The sequence below is a fragment of the Vollenhovia emeryi genome, unplaced genomic scaffold (assembly GCF_000949405.1).
Source record: "Vollenhovia emeryi isolate VEMERY1.0 unplaced genomic scaffold, V.emery_V1.0 DF939164.1, whole genome shotgun sequence".
NCBI classification, from domain to species: domain Eukaryota; kingdom Metazoa; phylum Arthropoda; class Insecta; order Hymenoptera; family Formicidae; genus Vollenhovia; species Vollenhovia emeryi.
Window position 1 is genome coordinate 1,119,709 of NW_011967202.1, and position 20,062 is coordinate 1,139,770.

The window sequence follows — 20,062 nt, forward strand, 5'->3', positions numbered from 1 at the left end:
TAACTCGCGTATGTTTATATTTTTGCACGCGGAAGGATATATCTATGAAAATTGAAATATTAAGGAAAGTACATGACATATCTGGATTATTTGTCAGTGAGAAAGTTAGATAAAGCTTGAAAGGTAACAGAATCAATGCGATGGGATTGGAAGACTCAAGAAGTCCAGGATGTAAACAATCCTCGGGTGTCCAGCTCATAATTTTAGAACGCAACGTAAATTTCCCGAAGAGATTGTCGAGCCTGTAGATACGTCGGTCGACAAAAGCCAGAGTCTCGCGCGTCATTCCCGCTACTAACATGGTAACATCTTTTTTTTTCCTCCATGGACGCTGCTCATAACGGACCACGTGTCGACGATGGACCATCGATCCCCGGGCAAAACCGATCGATAACAAACCGATCTTGAATACGAAACTCACGTCGTCTCTGCCATCGCTCATCCGCAAAATTGCCGCCTTCCTTGACGACTTTTCCCCTCATCGATCCCCTCGATCGGCTCCGTCGACCGCGGGTGTAATCGTCCGATTGATTTACGTATAACTGGTCGTGACCGCGATCTGCGGTAAAGGAGCCGGACTCCTCGGCTGAGGAGGACGAGGGGGTCGACGAGTCGGAGAACCAAGAGGAGGGCTCCCTCGGACGCCATGGTGGTCACACCACGAGAAACGGCCTCGCATCCGCAACGCTTCCTGTACGAGTCACATCTCGTCTCTCGGTAACGCGCACCACCTTCCCCTCCATCACCGCAACAACTGCAACCGCAACCGCACAACCCTCTCATAGCAGCAACAGTCCTCCCGTGGTCGCCTAACTGATCTTAGCATCTTTGAGAATGCTCCAAGAGCTAAGGTTTATGGTACCGGCTTGACATCGCGAGTTTTATTACCGGAATCGTGGTGCACGAGGGAAATATCGCGTGTAAATTAAAGCTATTTTATGATCACTGTCCATTAGAGCTAGTATACATTTATCTTTTGCACGATCAAGTGAAAGAACAGTATGTTATCCTGATTTCATGATGTTTTATATGCCATTAATGTTTGATCCGAGTGGAAAATATCAAGAAATTTGCTATGAAATAAGTGGAAGGTTTACGTCAAGTTAAACAATTATGTATACGCAATTTGGACATTGATTCTTCTGCATCTAATCGATCGCATCACGTTAGACGAGATGGTCATTCACTGCCATCGTAAAGTTCGCAACTGCTTGTTCAAGACTGATAGAAATGACGTAGTTTGAATTGCAAAAGAAAATTTTCTTCGTCTGCCTGAACGTTGAGATTCATCTTCAGAAGCTTCTCTCGCACGGAAGATGTTGACAGAACGTTCGCAGCCTCACGTCTCTTTTTCCACCACCAAAAACGTCGGCTTTTCCCGGAAATGTCCATCCACCAGAGCACCGCTAGTCACTTTCTTTTCACCCTTTTCGCACTTGCCTGAATCCGACGGGGTCTCGACAGATGGATATCCCGAGTGACTTAGCGGATAATCAGCGAGAACTCGCCGCACTCTTTCATTTTTCGTTTCCGCGGAAATGCTCGGTTTCGTGAATCGGGAGATCGCGCTGCGCGATTGCTCTCCACCATGACTGGGTCAAAAACCGTGTCGTTATGTACGGCGATCGATACGTAAAAGGAACACGCGGGCGTGATTAACGAGCGATCGATACGTACCGTTTCGTATCTCTCGCCTTCTGGTGGGAACGTGTCGGCAAAAAGATGTATTATACACCCGGCTTCGAAGGAAGCACCGTTTTTTATTTTATTTCATTTGCAGCACTCCTTAGATCGTAAGTTGGCAAACACTCCTCTTCGTTGCACGAAGAAACCCAACTGTCCTCTGTAATTTAAATGACTGAACGTGGTCTGTTTTCTTTATTTTCAGCACAGCACCAGGCCGTCTATTCCAGTAAAAGGTACGTCAGCAACGAGGATCCGATTCGATCCTTCCCTCGTTACGCTTTGTTAAAATAAGCGACGTGGTTATCGGTGAAATCGTGAATTAGACTCCGCGTCTAAAGGCCTCTTGCGTCCACGATGCTAGAACTTGGTCCAATGTGTAGCCAAGCGACTTGCAGCTATTCCGTAAAAGCTGCAAATTGATCGGCTACACATCTCTTGAAACTTGGACCAAGTTCTAGCATCGTGGACACAAGCCTTAACGGAGCGACGTCTGTGTTTTTGCATGTTTCGGGGAAAATAAATTTTTATCGCAAATACTGCTTCCCGGCCGTTTTAATTGTGGCGTTAAAACGTGTCTTAATTATATCGCTAAATACTGATAGAAACGGATGTAGAAATTTAACGAAACCAGACCAATTGCGCGCCACTCCGCCGATTCCTCGTTCGAGAAAAAAGATTGGCGAACGCGGAACGAATTTCCATGCGCTTCCCAATTCCACGCGCCGATAAGCGTGGATGACGGCTGAACTTTCGGCGTTCGATAAGTCAATTTCGTGACCGGACACCGCGCCAGGGGCTAAGCGTGTGCGTCGTCGTCGTCGTCGTCTCTTCACCTAGATAGAGCCAAGTGTCGACGAGCCCTTGCTTACACGTGTGTACGGCCGAGCCGTGACTATCGATATTCGTGCGCCGTATGCAAGGCAGGCGGCACAAGGGCAAGGACCCCGATGGGAGCTACAGTACGACGAGTAGCCCGGCCAAGGGGGTGTACTCCGTTGCTGACCCTCCCTCGAGCACTGTTCGATCTACCCCGCCGGCAGTGCGCACCACCCGGCGGATACTGGTGTCCGTTGCGAGAGGCGAACAGTTCGGTTTTCAAGACGTCAAAGAGATTCCCGCGTATGCCGCGTCGACCATGAGATTCGATCCGCTCGCTTATTGCTTCCGGAGGAAAAATAAAATCCGCGACTGCGAAAGCACGGACGTCGCCGACGATAACAATCGGATCCTGACGCTTCGAATCGAAGATGACGACGCCGGTAATGCGTGTGACGGGTCCCGTGTTGAAGATACGGTGTCTCCGCTGATGTGATCGAGCGGATACGTGTGGTCTAATTGTCCCGCGATTCTTATTTCGAAATAATAGCGCAAGGGTGAACTTCGAGGGATAAATATAAAAATGATTTCGCGAAGAATCGGCAGGGTGCAACTGCGTTTAAAAACTTCGACCAATTTTTAATAGCTTTTTTTAGCTACGTTCGAAATATAATTTTGTATATAGCGATTAAAACAAATTATTAGATCCGAGGCGTCGTACGTTAACGTGAAAGATGGATCACGCGAGACCAAAGATTAGATTTACGTTTCCCGTCTGAGTTTAATCTTGACAAAGTCGAATCGCGATCGCCAAGGGTAAGGAGGACAGTGCGGACATCATTAATCCTGGTACCAATGTTTCAGTGAGTTCGAATAGGCAACTGCCACGGCCGTCGGGTCGCCCGACGAACATAATGCCGTCGACCACATCGGTGAACGGCCACGGCGAGTCGGTTTCCGGCCTCACGGGACGCCGGGAGCTCGAGAATATACCGCCGACGCCGACGTCGACCGTCGCGCAAAGCAACCTCATGACCCCAGTGCAGAACAGACTGCAGAAACAAGCGCAGCAGCAGCAGCAGCAACAACAGCAGCAGCAGCAGCAGCAATTGCAGCAACAACAGCAGCAGCAGCAGCAAGCCCAGATAGAAAACGGCCGGAGTAGGCGGTCCAATGTCGTCAAGGAGGTCGAGAGACTGAAAAAGAACAGGGAAGAACGAAGGCAACGACAGGCGGAATTGAAAGAGGAGAAGGAAGCGCTTATGAATTTAGATCCAGGCAATCCGAATTGGGAGTTCCTTGCCATGATAAGGTTGATATTGGCTCTTGTACTTTCTCCGCTTAAATTATATTAGAAATATTTAAGAAATATTGTTTGATATTAGAGTTACGTTATGTTATCTCAAATAAAAATATTGATTTAAAATATGCATTGCTTTTCGTAGAATATCTATACGTTTAGATAATATTCATGATTGATAGAAAATATGATATTTATCAACCGTATCGTTTATCGGTCTGTATTTATTTATTTAATTTGCAGGGAATACCAAAACAGCATAGAGTTCAGGCCGTTGCGAGAGACCGATGCCGTGGAGGATCATCAGATCACTGTGTGCGTAAGGAAACGTCCGCTCAACAAGAAGGAGCACGTGCGTAAGGAGATCGACGTGATCAGCGTGCCCAGCAAAGATCAGATGGTGGTGCACGAGCCGAAGTCCAAAGTTGACCTCACCAAGTATCTGGAGAACCAGATCTTCAGATTCGATTATGCGTTCGACGAGACGTGTAACAACGAGATTGTCTACAAGTATACGGCCAAGCCATTGGTGCAGACAATCTTCGAGGGTGGCATGGCCACGTGCTTCGCGTACGGTCAGACCGGCAGCGGCAAAACCCATACAATGGGCGGCGACTTCAACGGCAAGACGCAGGACTGCAAGAAGGGCATCTACGCCATGGTTGCCAAAGACGTATTCAAATGCCTCAAAATGGCCAAGTATCGGCCCCTGAATCTGGTCATTTCCGCTAGCTTCTTCGAGATCTATTCCGGCAAAGTCTTCGATCTTTTGGCAGATAAGGAGAAACTGAGAGTTCTGGAGGACGGTAAACAGCAGGTTCGCTTGATATTGAATTTTTAATTCGATCTAATTGCTAAATAATTGTTATTAAACTTCATATCAATATTACTTATGTTCAACACGATGTATTTATTTTTATTTTATTTTAACGTACGTACGTAGATTGGCTATCTACCATTATCAATAGATTCCTAAGTCAATTGACAATTTTTATTCGTGGTTATTCAATTTAGCTTTATCTTAATATTTCGAAATTTGTTTCATATCTAACAATAGGTGCAGATAGTCGGATTAACGGAAAAAGTCGTGGAGACGTGCGACGAAGTGTTAAAGTTGATACAGCACGGGAACAGCGCCAGAACGAGCGGTCAAACGAGCGCTAATTCTAACTCTTCGAGATCGCACGCAGTATTTCAAATAATAGCGCGTATCCCAGGCACACACAGGGTGCACGGAAAGTTTTCGCTCATCGATCTTGCTGGTAATGAAAGGGGGGCTGACACGTCGTCTGCTAATAGGCAAACTCGTAAGTAAATGTACAATTAATGCTAAACGGCGACTAAAATGACGCTGCTGGTTATACAATTAATAATCTACGTCTGCCTTAGGTTGCTGATGTAATTAATGTCCTTATTGAAATTTTCAGGTATGGAAGGTGCTGAGATCAATAAGTCTCTATTAGCATTAAAAGAATGTATACGTGCGTTAAGCCGCAAGGGTACGCATTTGCCTTTTAGAGCAAGCAAGTTGACTCAAGTATTAAGGGACAGTTTTATCGGTGAAAAATCAAAAACCTGCATGGTAAATTCTTTCACAGTTATATTATTACAAAAGAAGGATATCAAAGATGAGATAGACATTCGAACGAGTGCTATTTGTTTATAGATAGCGATGATTAGTCCTGGAATGAGTTCCTGCGAGCACTCTCTAAATACATTGAGATACGCGGATCGAGTGAAGGAATTGGCGGCGACTGATCCTACGGAAATAAAAGCTTCACCGACAGATGACGATAGGGGAATGAAGATCGAGGAACAGGGAAACAATAGCGTGTTATCTGATAGCGATTTAGCGCAGCTTCGGTCTCTCAACGTAAGTGATTATCTACAAACGCATAAGGATATGTTGTACAATTTCACAATTATAAAACGAATAAGCTCAATATAGTTAAATATTATTCACTGATGTTCAAAAAACTTATATATTAGAGAACTTACGATTAAAGATATGGAATCGTTCGAATAAAAGAAATCGATTTGCAAATAGTTGTGTACATGGTGAGCTCGTCTACTAAAATTGACCTGTTCAAAACTGATTCTTTGTCTCTTGTGTTCTTACTCGCGTCCACTATATCGAACATATGTATAATCCATAATAAAAATTAGCTAAAAATTAGAGATAACTGTGAATTTCATACAAATGATTTTCTTCTTTACAGGAAGGTGAACTCTCGCAAGATTTGTACACTTTCCACGAGGCAGTATCAGCTCTGCAGTTGATCGAAGAAGAAGTGTTGGATACGCACAAACTGGTTATGGATACTTCAACTAAATTTCTTAATAACGCGCACAGTGTATTCAGCGCGACTCATGAGGTGGATTACGACCAAGAAGGTAAGGGACAAATTTGTTTCCATTTGCACATTTACGTTTTTCTATTGGTTTATCCGTTTGCTCCCGCTTTAATTTCGTACACACTGCGTTGTGCTGAATGGTGCACTTGATTAATCAGAAATAAATTAATTTTTCCGTATGTGTGTCACACAAAAGCATGTCTTCTTTCGTTTTGACGTATCAAGAAAATCAGTTTTCGAATACGAAAGTTGATATTCAGTGAGGGCTTTTAGCGCCAGAATACTTGTGAAAATTTTCGTGGTAAAAATTCACAGGCATCATGTGGCGATAAATAACGAACCCTTTTAAGTGACGATACGCGTCGCTTTCGTTGAGATTATTCCGCCAGTAACTTGTAAAAACCTAAAAAGTACGAAAACGTTGTACTTGCCGGTATCACAGTGCATCGCATTTTATGACAGATACGCGCAGTAAGACTAAGACAAATTCAACCGTCACGTTAGACCGCCACCAGAGAGGCAGCAGCTCGACAAACACGACAATAATAAACGATGACACGGACAGCGACACGCAGACTTTAAACACAACAGAAGATACGGTCGCGAAGAGTTCGTTGATGTCTTCCTGGAAGGATGAGATGGAGCTCAGAAGCGATTTCAGTTCGAATGACACCGAGGAGGACTCGGGCGTTTTTCCTCGCACGCCTGTTAGACCTATTATCACGAAGAAAAGCATGACAACCGGTCGAATAGCTAGAAAGAATGCAATTAATAAAGGCATGCCCGTTGGGCGTTCTATTCAAAGATGCAGTCAAAGCCAACGGATCAAAGAGTCCATTACTGGCAAAAAGAAGTCTCGGAAATATCACTGGTCTGGTACATTCCGTGTTCGAACTCCTGAAGACACACATGGCAGCACGTATTATACGCCTCGCAAGAATAAATTGCACGACATAGATAGTCCACTGACGAATTACAATTATTACTGCGAGGACTTTGCAAGAAAGAAATCGGCGAATAAAGGAGATATTTTCTATCTGAACAAATTCGATCCGCAAGCTGTCAATGGCAACGTTGACTGCCAGCCTTGTATCGACCTTTCTATTGACAATTTTGAAGGCTGTAACGATTTTAAAGATTATGATGATACTGATCATGATAACAGCACACTACCAACAGCATTTTCTGATGTTAATATAAATTTAAGACGAGGAACGGGTGTAGGTGATAAAAATATGTGTGACTCGCGAACAAACAATAGCATTATTTTATACTCTCAACTTGCACTTGATAATGTTAATAAGGAAGACGATAATTTTTGCAATGCCAAAGAGTTTGTCAGTCCTGCGATAAGTGTCAAATCAAATTCCAGAAAGATAATTAATGATAGGGAGAAGAGATTTATTATTCAATTAGATTGCATTAAAATTTGGTATACTCTGCTATCTTTCCTGAAAAACGTTATTTTATTTTTGCTTCTGCCAACTGCGTATATTATCTTTTTCATTTATGCGCAGAGAGGTTGAAAAACAGGATGACATATAATTATTTGTATAAAACAGTCATACGAGTCAATTCTAAGTCGTCCTTATCGTTAAGGGTTTAAAAATCATTTCACTTTTATGCTTTATGATATTGTTATTTTTAATGTTTTATATTTAGGAGAAACTAGCAATATATCAAAAATTAATATTTTACGTCTTTATGGCTGCTTTCCACACTGAATTTAATTCAAACTCAATTGACACTCTTCGACTCTGCTCTGGAGGAAAGTCGGAGCGTGTTTTTGACCGAAGAACGCATCCGCTCCAAATATTTCGATAGAATCTTTTCTTAAAATCTTTTTCTTCGAATCTTTGCCATTTAATTGTGGCAACCTGTTCTCGGGTGTGTTAACGTGTGTCGATTTGTGTCTACTAAAAGGAAAGCAGCCTATATGTGTGTGTGTGTGTGTGTGTTACTAGTGTAAAAAAACTTGCCTGTGAAATGCTGTTACACAATTTTAAGTCTTTTAATTTAATTTGAATGAAAATGCATTCCTTCGAGCACTTGGCTGTGTGCACGTTTGAAACGTTACGAGTACTAATTCCATGTGTGCCATAGTGATGTGTTAAGTATATTTTGATTTTACAACTGCATTTCTCGCGCAACACTTGTCGTTTATCGTGTGAACTTTTATTTCGACTTAAAAATTTTTTTTATAACAGCATTTTAAATAGATGAAATTTACTACAATACATGACATTTATATAAACGTATTTTAAACCACATAAGTATTTTATTAATATTATTGGCTTTTACAAAAAGATAGCTGGCAATAGTTCAGATTACAGCTTAGCGTAGTAAATTAAGTTTTATTAGATTTCTAACTTGTACACTGTATTGTAAAAATCGCATTGCGTTGTATACCCGTAGGAGAAATTTAATGTAATACCAGGAAACGTTACAGATTTGAGGCGGAAAAGAACAAAGTTTGAGTCACCCTACCTGAGGAGTTTCTCGTTGCGTAGACGTCTTATAGAGAGAAAACTATTTTCCGACGGTACGACAATATTATTCGATTAACAATTCTATAAAATAGTCTCAGAGAAACAGCTTGTTTTTAATATGCACCATTCGTATACTAATGATGCGCGTCACATTATCTTGCCATCTCGATATCACATGCATTTCGATCAACTATATCCTCAAAAATGATATTTTTTAGCGATTTGATATCGGGAATTTTGCTCGACTTTGCCAATGTAACGTCAGAAATGGATTTTCTTCTCGTCTGCTTTAAGAGCTCTCATTTCTATCGGACTTGTATATCGCCGTGTTTAATGAATTAAAGTCGTTCAATTATTAAGATAACTAAATCATTTAATCTTTAACTATCTATTATTATAGAAGATATAGATATAGTTAAAGAAACGCAAGTTCAGGTCGGACCTCTTATTTCAATATTTGGCTCAAACCGCGTGTAAATAGAAACAAATTGTCTAATATAGAAGCAATAACAGCAAGATTTCACTGTATTAATCATACTTGATATATTTTTCTTAGAACGCAAACAGATCATCCTGGCAGGGTAAACTCAACATTTTTTCTTTTCTTTTATTGTTGTTACATATTGTTATCTTATTAAATATAATATTATCACAGTACGTTATTTTGTTAAATAAAATACTAGATAACTTTGTATACATATATGTGTGTTTACTGTAGAAATTAAATTTGAACGATATTAAATTAACAGTGTTGTATATGCGATTAGTTTGTATTTTGGAGACGTGAACGCATTATTTCTCATGTATGTACACAAACCGAATCCTTAATAAATGTTATTTTTGTGGATTATTGAGCTAAAATCACGTTAAGAATAATACACATAACCATGTTTCTAAGAAAACTACTCAACGTCTTGCTTGTGTGCTCAGCTTAAGCTTCAATCTGTGCAATATCGTATTTAATTATGTGTATGTTCACATTTTACACATAATGTTCACATCTTAATCCTGCAACGTCAGGCGCTTTCAGACTTACAAACAGCTACAAATAAGATCTTAAACGTACAAACGTTTCCATAAATTTTCTTGACTGTGCTTTCATGTAAAACTAGCCACTTCTATTCACCACTCAAATAGCGAGTTGGAAGTAAGTTTTATTTAAGCTGCCTTAGATGTCATCTTACTTACAATCGCTAACGATTATCGTTTAATTAATATTGTAACGTTTACTTTTATGAGTTTCATTGCCATGTGTGTTCATTTTTGCTGAGGCATTGAGACGTTACTAAAATTTGTTACACGTTCAAAAAGCTCATTGTCAGTATTACCGTCTGCTGACTGGACGAACTGAAGCAGCAATGAAGCTTGATGACAGATGTGTGTCTGTCACGTTTTAAGAAGATGCTATAAAGCTAAATACGAGGCTTGAGTAAAGCGGGGGAAATAGCCGCGGCATTCACTTGTGATACGTCATCTCTATGTATATCCGATTTAATCTCTACTACGCTAAGCCGATGTGTCTAATCCATGCTCTTGGGTGCTCTGACGGGGTGCGTGTTATCTGTTGCAGCATATGCCCAAAAGTGGGAGCAGCTGTTAATACAGCAGCGTGACATTCTGAACGCCGCGCTCGACCAAGTCAGCCAGTTCCGCGGGCAGCTGTTGCAGGAGGAACAAATCAGTCAGAAGATGACTCGAACGCGCAACATCACGACGCGGTACAATTAAGGACGCTAGCGTGCCCCCCCTTCTAGCGAACGCGAAAAGAAAAAGACACAAAAAGTAATTATCTCTCGCCGGTGAAGAAAAAAAAAGCCCGCTTCTTATGTGTGTATCGATTCTCTTAATTAAAAGCGCACGTGCGCGCGCGCGAAAGGCAGATATACCATGACACTAATGCGACAGTCATAGAGAACGCAAAAATGTAACAAAACTTCTTGTCTCGCCTTCGAAATTGTTACGAAATATACGTCGTCGAGCGGCGGCAAAGAGCACGACTCGCAAGTCTCACCTTAGCAATCTTGTATCATATAACGATTCTTCTCGAGTGGTTCTCCGTAGCAAAATGACAGAGTCAAGAGGAAATATGTACGGGAGCCGAAGTGCGGCAGGCATAATAACAATCGCTTGAGGATTCACCAGCGAAAAAAATTAACCATTTGTTTTTACCGCGTCGAATTACGCTCGTCTCGGTGGAGAAGTTTTTAGCCAGGATTTTTTTTAGTGCCTCTTTTAGCTTGGAACTGTAGGAAATTTTAAGCGAGTGCGGAATCAGTCGTGAAGATGATAAATGAACAAGCTTGATTTTGGCTCGGGGATCAAGTTATACGTAATTGCAATTATTTCTCTCGAAACGAGCTTTTACGTGTTTTACCTTATACTTTCGGGCCGCGCACCGAGAGACCAGCAAAATTTTTAAGCCGTCAACGACACGTCGATACTCAATTTGCCCGTTTTCGCAGAGCACCATCGCGAACGATAATGCGTAAACTACACAACGTCAGATAAACACTTTTTTTAGGCTGTAGCATGCTAGGCGTATTTATTACGAGGGACCCCTCCAGTGTATTATTGAATAAAGGAGAAAGTTTTAGTGAGCCGATTTGTCAGGAACAAGTAGATACGTCATGGCGATACTTTGTACACGTTCATTTAATGATACACAAGTGCATACGTACACACGCGTTAGCGATCGACTGTCTCGCAAACCAAATAACGACTGATTTCGGAAGGATGAGAAAGAAAAGATGTAACACTCTTAGTTCGTAAGAAGGAAACTGCCTAACGGCGCCGATCCGGGTATTTAAGTTTCTTAGTATTAATGTCGTCGACGGCATCTCTCAAACGGTTCTCTTTTTTTTCTTATGTTATTTTAAAAGTATGAGATTAAAATCTTCATTTGGTTTATCAACGCATACTTCAGTGTTTTCTTCCTAACTCTACTGAACCGCTACTTGCGGGGAGCGGTCTCAGCGTGCGCGCAAAGCTTCACAGGCTTCACTACGGATACGTCCAGCGGAATACCGTCGATTTTTGTCACGATTATAGCTATTGCGGTGAAGATAACGTTCCCCTTGTGGATATATTTACTTCGGGCAAAGAAAATCGAATCCTATGAAGCAATAAATTCTTATCTCGTCCCGTTTCCGATCTCTACATTCTCCAAAATACATCGCGGCAGTCGATACTAATATAATAATACCTGGAACAGAAAACAATAGAACTCCTTGAGTAAATCGTAGGAGGCAGAGCTAGGATTCACAATCCAGTGTTCAGTATTCGTGTATAAAGTAAGAAACGCAGTAATTTTTTAAAATGACCTATGATGTTTTTTAAATACTTTACTGTCGGTAGAGATAATCTCGATGTGTTCTAACTTGGTCTAAAATATTTACCGTGTCTCGTTACTCATGCGGGCCGACTTGTCACGATTTGTTGAATTGATCGTTGCAAGGAAATATATCGCACTGCAGTCGCACTAGACAATAGTGAGTTAAGAAGATTAATATAACGCGTATATCGCACGCCACACGACTTTATCTCTCTTGAAGATTTTATTCCCCGAATACCCGTTCCTGTGTAAGCATAAAATCCTCGTGGACTCGCGAGTTGACGATCATTAACCACGTGTACGCTCGATTTTGTAAGCGGGTAGAGAGAAATTTTAATTATATCTCGTCGAGGGAAGTTACTCTTCGGTCTTGTGGCTTAGAGATAAATTAACAAAATAATAATAATAATGCGCGGATAGATGAGAGTAACACTGACATCTCTGTGTTGACACAAGATTCACGATTTTTTATATAAATATATAAAATACTCATAGCGCGAAGAGTTTCAGATTACTGTTGTATCAAAGGAGTAAATAAGATAGTTACGCATGCCGCCGAGGGTATGCTCTAATTTAATTCAGCGTATTGATCGGAAGCTGTGACCGCATCATATTAGAGAGTCATGCTTCACTTGTCGAAGGAATTCGTTTCTCGCTACATATCCGACGTTTTTCGATGGTTGCTAAATATATGTCGCCTTGATTGACAAACGTCTACGAGGCAGTTCGCGACTGCTATAGCTCAGGCATACGTGTATCTCCCCATCGTTGAAATTTATAATTTAGCTTTCCTTTAAGACCACGAGAAGGTATCACGCGTTTCACACCTCGAATATATAGTATTTTTTAACAAGTAGAAACGCGGTGTAGGGAGAGATGAGGCTTAGTGATCGAAAGATGTTGATATACTTCTTATTTTTTTATAATCGTATAATTTATGCGGAAGGGAGACGAGTAAATCAAACATACGACACGTACTCCCCGTTCCACCCCTACTATATGTCGTAATCAATAGTCGACCTCTGAACTATTCCGATTCGATGTGCACAGAACATTTTTGGATACGTACGAGAGGTTTCACGTTGTTGCTTTATGAATGAAATAAATCAGATTGGAAAACGAACATTCCGTTACATTCCTCATCCCGATCAGTACACCTCGTCAAGACAAAAGAATAAGGCGTGCGAGATTTAATACATGTTTTTACGCTTCGTACGTAGCAAAACGCTGCGCATATACATTGAATATCTTCGCGATCGATACTCAATTATGCCAGTCATATCTGGCTCGACGTCGAGGCGGCGAGGAATTCGAATCGCAGGGATTCGGGATGGGTCATCGAATCGCGTAACCGCAAAACGAGTACAACAGTATAGATACACAGGTAGGTATTACTTTTATTTCGTACTTGGTAGAGCTGCACAAAGACAACGATTACCAGAAATGCATGCGTAGACAGCACGGGTGAAGGAGGCGCGTAAACGTGTCCGATCGGATAATTTCTTTACATGCCGAACGACATACATATACAGCTGATCGCGAAGAATTTACCCTAAGAAATCTCCGGGCGTCCCGTGGACGCGCGCTGTCCCGCTAGGTCTAAAAAATCACGCCGGTGACGGGAAATCGGTACACAGAGCGCTCGATCAATCGGTGCTGGGACGTCCCAATAAACACATGGTATAATATATTAACGATGATGTATTAAATGTTCGTTAAACGCAGTTTGTATAAAAGTTGGTGAACGATTACATCACTCTCATATTACTTTGCGTTTAATATACCATTATGTGTTTGTTGGAGTGTCTGAACATTTCATTCTTTTTCACGTGGCAACAGAGTGCACACCTTGTATACGCATACCCGTTCGACTAAACCAACCGTTTACGCTAATTTTTCATTAGGAGCCTAATCTCTTACCGTGTAACATGTCACATATAACACAAAGACTTGCTATCTTTTCACTACATCATGTACGTACATACATACATACATACATATCTATGTACGTACGTACGTACAAATATCGTTCTGTACATAAAATGTCTTTTTCACCATAAAGAAGAGAGGAGAACGTGCGAAATAAAATGTACTACATGCCACGCCTGGGCTAAGGCGCGTCGACTCCGTATAGTCTTACGATAACTACGTCCTATTTTCTCGCAGAGCTGGCGGCTGTACAGAGATAGAGGCTCGTGTGCCTACGTCGTCGCTGATAGTCGCGAACACGATGCAGCCATATGAGCGTCTCGGGGAAATCGCGCGAGGGGGGGGGGGGAAGGGAAAAAGAGAACCCGCGGTTACATTTTCTCTAACGGTACGTAACGTGGAATGGATTCCGAAGAGAGACGCGCTCTCGTTACGGCTAACAAGATCTAATATATTTACAGTCACTGACGTGCGGAATATATCGCGAGCCCGTTTCCAAATCGCACCTTCACACTTCAATCGCTCATCTATTTATTCTTCACGGCCTTTACATTAATAGACGGCTTTTCTATAAAAGGAACCGAGCGCTTCTGTGTCAGGATGCAAGTGGACGTTTCTGGAGCACGTCTTCATTTAAAAATGGCATGTAAAGAAAATAAATAACGCGATCGTCAATGGATTAGTAAGAAGGATGTAAGTATATTATACGCGTTAATGTGTTAAAAATGTAACAGGAACAAATTCAAAAACGAACGCGGCACTCTTTACACGTGTTGTCGCAGACACGCTCGGTTCTTTCTGTGTATTGTATCAAGGCACGAGGACTTTCCTCTCCAAAGTAGCTTAATTACTCAAAACTCGATTCATATCGCACGACTGTAATCATTGGGCAAATAAGACTCGATATCAGGCAATTCCGTCTGACGTTAATACGTAGCGTAATACATACATGTACTAGAGCATGTGACATTGCAAATACAGAACTGTACATTTATTTTACATATGAACAATTGAGAGGGATTCTTGTACAATTTCTTTTCTCGCGAGATGTGAAAACTTCTATGCACTTTCCGATAACATGTTTCACGTTTCTGCTATTATACATTGTAAAAATTGCATATCTCTCTCTAATGTCGCTTACAACTACGCAATATAAAAGGCAGCCAAGGCACAAACTTGGGTGGTGCGCAACAAAGTATAGTATTCCGTCAAGTCTGAAGTTGAATTCTCGCGTATCTCAAAAGGAAGTGGGCCTCACTTCGAAGATCTAAAAGGCTTAGGCAAGATTGTTTTGTAAACGGGCTCCGCGGCTAATCTAGTATGATTTAGTTAGCAAGGAAACGAAGACGTTGGTGATAACGTTAAATATAAGCTACAAGTATAATCTTGTGTATAAGAAGCTATCTATATACACGTTACATTTTACAGTAATGCATCGTGCTCATTTCTAATATGACAGGGCTCAACGTGCCGAAAAGATTTCGTAATGTCATTCTAATAAATTTACTATCCAAGTTTCATCGGCGCGGATTATAATCGCTATAAGAGACCTTCTAATTCGTGCGCATTTCTCGATGAAAATCCCAGGCAAACTCAGATCACATCTTGCAGAAAGGAACCAATTCGTTGAAAGATTCAGAAATAACCGTAAACACGTACGGCATCTTCTTCCTACTTACAGTTTTATCTTCTAATATAGAATACTGATCGGTTCCTTCGTACAAAATTCGATCAGATTGATCGCCATTGTATTAAACAATTTTTTTTTTAGAACGGGCTGAAAGTATCTTACATTTTATCCTCTTTTTTTTGTATTTGATTATTGTCTCCATCACTTGTGCAATTAGCGCAATTGTACCACATTATGCAATGTCGAATAATTCTGTCGACTTTTACGTTTGTACCCATCCTGTTCCAATTGTATATCTAATTATATAAATTACATCTTAGTCTTCCCTTATCACTTAATTAAGCATATCGCTTATCTTCTACTACCCTTTTTATCTATTGTGGAAAAATTCTAACGCTGTTAGCCAAATAAGTAGCCTTGTTCCCCTTCGTACTTTCTTTTGTTTATCACCAAATCGCAAATTTGCCAAATTGAATAGCAAAGAATCACAGCTAGGCACACATCGGCAAAACTAGTGACAGCAAATGGCAGTGAAACAAGATGGTATTGTCTATAATTAGGCACTGTTAATATCTGACGGTTTTAAGACACTCTGTATAGAATCGGTGTACTTTCGAGTTACTCGATTGAAGATCGTGGAAACGTGATCAGATACAATGAAAGAATTGCGTTTCTCTGATGAAATATCACAGTGCGTAAATTAAACATATTATGCGAATATTTCATTCTTTTTGGCACCTTTCGTAATGTAAAAAAGTAACAAACGTAATATCAAGCTCAGCTCCGATCAATTGGTAAAACGTAACTTTTTAGTCAAGCAATGTATAAACTTACTAATAGATGACTTTTCATTGTACACGTACACATACACATACACGCATGCCTATACGTGTGTACGACAATTTCCGTACGGAAATATATACAGCACATAAAATTTCACATATTTATAACACGTAAAACTTATCTAACCGTGTATCGTTCTTAAGAAAATACGGAAAGCGTGTTGCACAATACAATAATCGAGAGGAGTACAATGCAATGTAATGTACATAGAGATGGAGCAAACCATAGATCTTTCTCTAGATTAGCGAGTTGTTTCAACATATCATCGGACGCAGTTAACTTTTCCGAGAGTCAACGTGAGATCAACGTCCAATGTCTTACATTGAAATATTAGATCGCATCGTTCATCAATAAAAGCCCGCGCTATTATTATAACATTAACGATAAATTTGAGTAGATCTACATTGACATTACTGACGTAAATGTACTTTAAGCACACATGTAACTTAACAGGCATAACCGTCAGATTATGCTTACCTTACACGACAGAAGGTATATCTTTTTTTTCTCTCGTCTCCCATAATTCGGAGCTTAGATAAGCTTACTTTCTTCTTTGCCAAGCAATTGTAATTATACACTTTCTTTTTATCATCACAATAAATTTTAAAATTGTCTAAAGCATCAATTAAAAAGATTCTGTTTGTAGTACAGCATTGACAAATACCTCTACAATAAGTCTCCATATAAAATAAAGTATTAGGCTGATGCATAGATTTGAAAAATATTTCTTTTTTTATACACACACCATTAGTGTATCTCTCTATACATATATATTTGTATATAATCCTGTCTCTATGTAACAGCCAAAGAGTTTTACAGCGCATAGGTGCGTGTACATCTCGCGATTACGATAACTTTTGGAGATCATCGTTTAACATCTTTTTCTTATGTAACTCCTCGTAAGCTTTTATGATTTCTTTCAAACATTACATCTCACGTTCCCTTTATTATCATTTTTAATAAGATATTATTTTAATGACATAATGTAGGGCAACTTACTGTAATTGTATTTCGTCTGTGCACAGTCTCCGTAACTCTCGCATGTGTGGCAAATACAGCCAATGTATATATACGTAAACTCTTAAAAGTGCGTCGAGATTAATCGTTCTTCTTTGTTAAAAGAAATTTCTGTGATGCGTGCATGTTACTTATGACACAGAACTTATGGCATTGTGAGGCGGACCCATCTGCGTCAACACTTTGTCCAGCCATTGCAAGGGCCCATGTAAATGTGCTTCGATCCAACAGGGAGTCGATGTAACATCCTGCCTATGGTACTCCGCGCCCCACCCCTTCACGAAAGACATTCTGTAAGAAACGAAAATAATAAACGTAGCTACTAACATTTTTTGGTTGTGTCAAGACGTCGCGAGTTAATTACCTAATCGTACACATTTTCGTTAGCTCGTAAACAGCTTCGAAACCATGGTTTACACTTTGCGACAGAAGCTGGGCAAATTCCTGATTGTTGAATATCTTGAGCGAGCATCCCGGTGGAATTTTACAAACTGTACTGGGATGAAAGCCGTGATGGTGGTTGCAATTTCTAGATTGCACAAAAATCGCAGAGTCCGAGAGGCATTCAGCGTAAACTTCTCCCCCGACGTAGTACAGATGCACCCCCTTGCCAATGTGCCGCCTCGTATTCTCGATAGTGGAATTTCGATTTACATTGGACAGCTGCCCGAGGCAGAAGCGATCCGAGTTGTTGCTCGGGTTTGTAAAGCCGTCGATGATGACGGAGTGCGAGTGACAGTGGAACACCTCGCCCACCCGACAATTCAGCTCGTAATAGGCGATCGAGGCCCAGTAAGGTGGCTCTTGGTAACACACAGGTGTGGCCGCTTCAATCGGCGTGCTCGTGTCCATCGGAACCGAGTCCGACGACGTGGTCTGCCCAGTCTGAGAGCCGTCCTCGGGCGGAGAATACGCGGGTGGCGGCGTCTCCGGCAATCCATTGGTCCCGTACGGGCTCTGAGGATTCGGCAGGGTCGTGCTCCCGGGACTGGGCACAGAACCGACCGAGGACATGGGCGACGTCGGATTCACGCCACCGGTAGAGCCGGCGTTGAAACCGCTGGACGAGTAGGACACGTTGTGCGGCATGCTTGGGTCGGCCAGCTGCTGAAACGGCAGCAGAGAATGGCCGGGAGCGAATTCCGAGTGCCTAGGAACCAACACCGGTGGCAGTACCGGGCTCTCCACCCTCTTGTAGTGATAGGGATTGATGCAGACCTCCTTCTGCTTGGCGGAGAACGGATATTGACACAGATCCAGAGGTTTCAGTTCGTGATGCGACTGGAGGTCCGGCCATCGCCACACCCTGCAGTATATCACGTGGGGCAGACCCTTGCGATGCGAGACCTGCAATCTGCCGTCCAAGCTTCTAGGAATAGTCACGCATTTACTCGGCGTCCCGGGGCAACTCAGCGCCCGTTCCAGCTCCTCGATCATGCCCTTGCGCTTCTTCAGCTTCTTCACCAACGAGTCCACCGCTTTCTCAGCCCATTTTTCCTCCTCGTCTCCCTGCTTCCAGCCGAGCAGCTTCTTCACAGCGGGACTGGTGAACGTGAATAAACTGTTTAACGAAGACATTGGTCCGGAACTTGAGGTTCCCTCTTCATCATCCATATTGACAAGCAATGTAACGTTTAAGAGTAATGCGTGTGCATTATATCCTTGTCCACGTCTACAACGAGTCTGCGTCAGCGATCTGCAATCACAGTGGCAACATTTCTCCAATTTACCACAGTCTGAAACGATTCTATCTTACATACAATTGACTTTGTAAGTTCACTGGTTATTCTTCACTCAAATTCTCGAAAGAGATGAAACTTCCGTTTGAGATTTCACATCTCAGATAACAAATTGGGTACACGTGCTGTTTAAAAAGTATCACGTTTACTAAAAAAAATTTTTTTATTGCATACACATTAATTTGTACATTTTAATACATTTGTTAATTTGTGTGCCGTTCAATTGACTAGAATCTTTTTAACAGCTATCAACTGTTTTTTTGTTCTTACAAAAGCAGTTCTCTCTTGTGCACAGTGCCGGACAAAGCGCGAATTCCTCCGTCACCAATCCGAATTTTGCGATGCTATTTTTACAGGAATGCGAGTTTTGGCACGTCTCCTCCCACCACGTCAACTCGGTGACAAAGACCGAAATCCCATAAACATTGCAACTTACTTTCGAGCGGGGTACAAGCGCGAGTTCCGACGGAACGCCTCGCATGCATTCGATTACTTATTTGGCCATCGTTGCAAATTACAGACATACGATCTATCCAATTGGAACGTTAAACCGATATTTATCGACCCCGAAGCGTAACGCACGAAACCCACATTCACACCGCGTCCCAAGCGAGAGCTCCCGCCTCTCGCGATATTTATTCGGCAACACAGCTCGTCGATGAATTTAGTTTTTCCGGCGCGGAGTACGCGTTTTCAAACGGGCAAGGTGGTCCAACGGGTGTCATCATCGCGCGCGCGGTTAACCGCGCCACGAGCGAGCGCTTCCAACGTACCGTCGCAGCGAGGAGGGAAAAAGAAGGAAAGCGCGAGAGAGAGAGAGAGAGAGAGAGAGAGAGAGAGAGAGAGAGAGAGAGAGAGAGAGAGAGAGGAGAGAGAGGAGAGGGGGGGGGGGGGGGGAGGAGAGAGAGAGAGAGAGAGAGAGAGAGAG

General features: G+C 41.8%; 2 protein-coding genes across 14 annotated transcripts in view; one reads left to right on the forward strand and one right to left on the reverse strand.

Moving 5' to 3' along the window:
* The window catches only part of LOC105564489 (kinesin-like protein KIF2A), a 41,986-nt gene extending 28,887 nt beyond the window's left edge, over nt 1-13,099 (forward strand). For 5 of the 10 annotated variants that reach the window (XM_012016895.1, XM_012016888.1, XM_012016889.1 and 2 more), the window contains 9 exons: nt 571-717; nt 1,889-1,919; nt 3,367-3,814; nt 4,046-4,619; nt 4,860-5,109; nt 5,230-5,384; nt 5,469-5,675; nt 6,022-6,196; nt 6,619-8,599. In XM_012016895.1, coding sequence (XP_011872285.1) covers nt 571-717; nt 1,889-1,919; nt 3,367-3,814; nt 4,046-4,619; nt 4,860-5,109; nt 5,230-5,384; nt 5,469-5,675; nt 6,022-6,196; nt 6,619-7,682 — 3,051 coding nt within the window. In that variant the 3' untranslated portion in view covers nt 7,683-8,599. The other 5 variants (XM_012016896.1, XM_012016892.1, XM_012016893.1 and 2 more) reach the window with 4 other exon arrangements.
* Nucleotides 13,100-13,349: 250 nt separating this feature from the next.
* Nucleotides 13,350-20,062, reverse strand: part of LOC105564491 (protein mothers against dpp) — a 7,669-nt gene continuing 956 nt past the window's right edge. Inside the window, exons 1-3 of one of the 4 annotated variants that reach the window (XM_012016901.1) lie at nt 19,571-19,614; nt 17,760-19,091; nt 13,350-17,686 (exon numbers count right to left, since the gene is read on the reverse strand). In XM_012016901.1, the coding sequence (XP_011872291.1) occupies nt 17,527-17,686; nt 17,760-19,009 (1,410 nt within the window). In that variant the 5' untranslated portion in view covers nt 19,010-19,091; nt 19,571-19,614 and the 3' untranslated portion in view covers nt 13,350-17,526. Of the gene's footprint in view, nt 17,687-17,759; nt 19,092-19,155; nt 19,364-19,404; nt 19,464-19,570; nt 19,615-20,062 lie in introns of those variants that run through there. The other 3 variants (XM_012016900.1, XM_012016899.1, XM_012016898.1) reach the window with 3 other exon arrangements.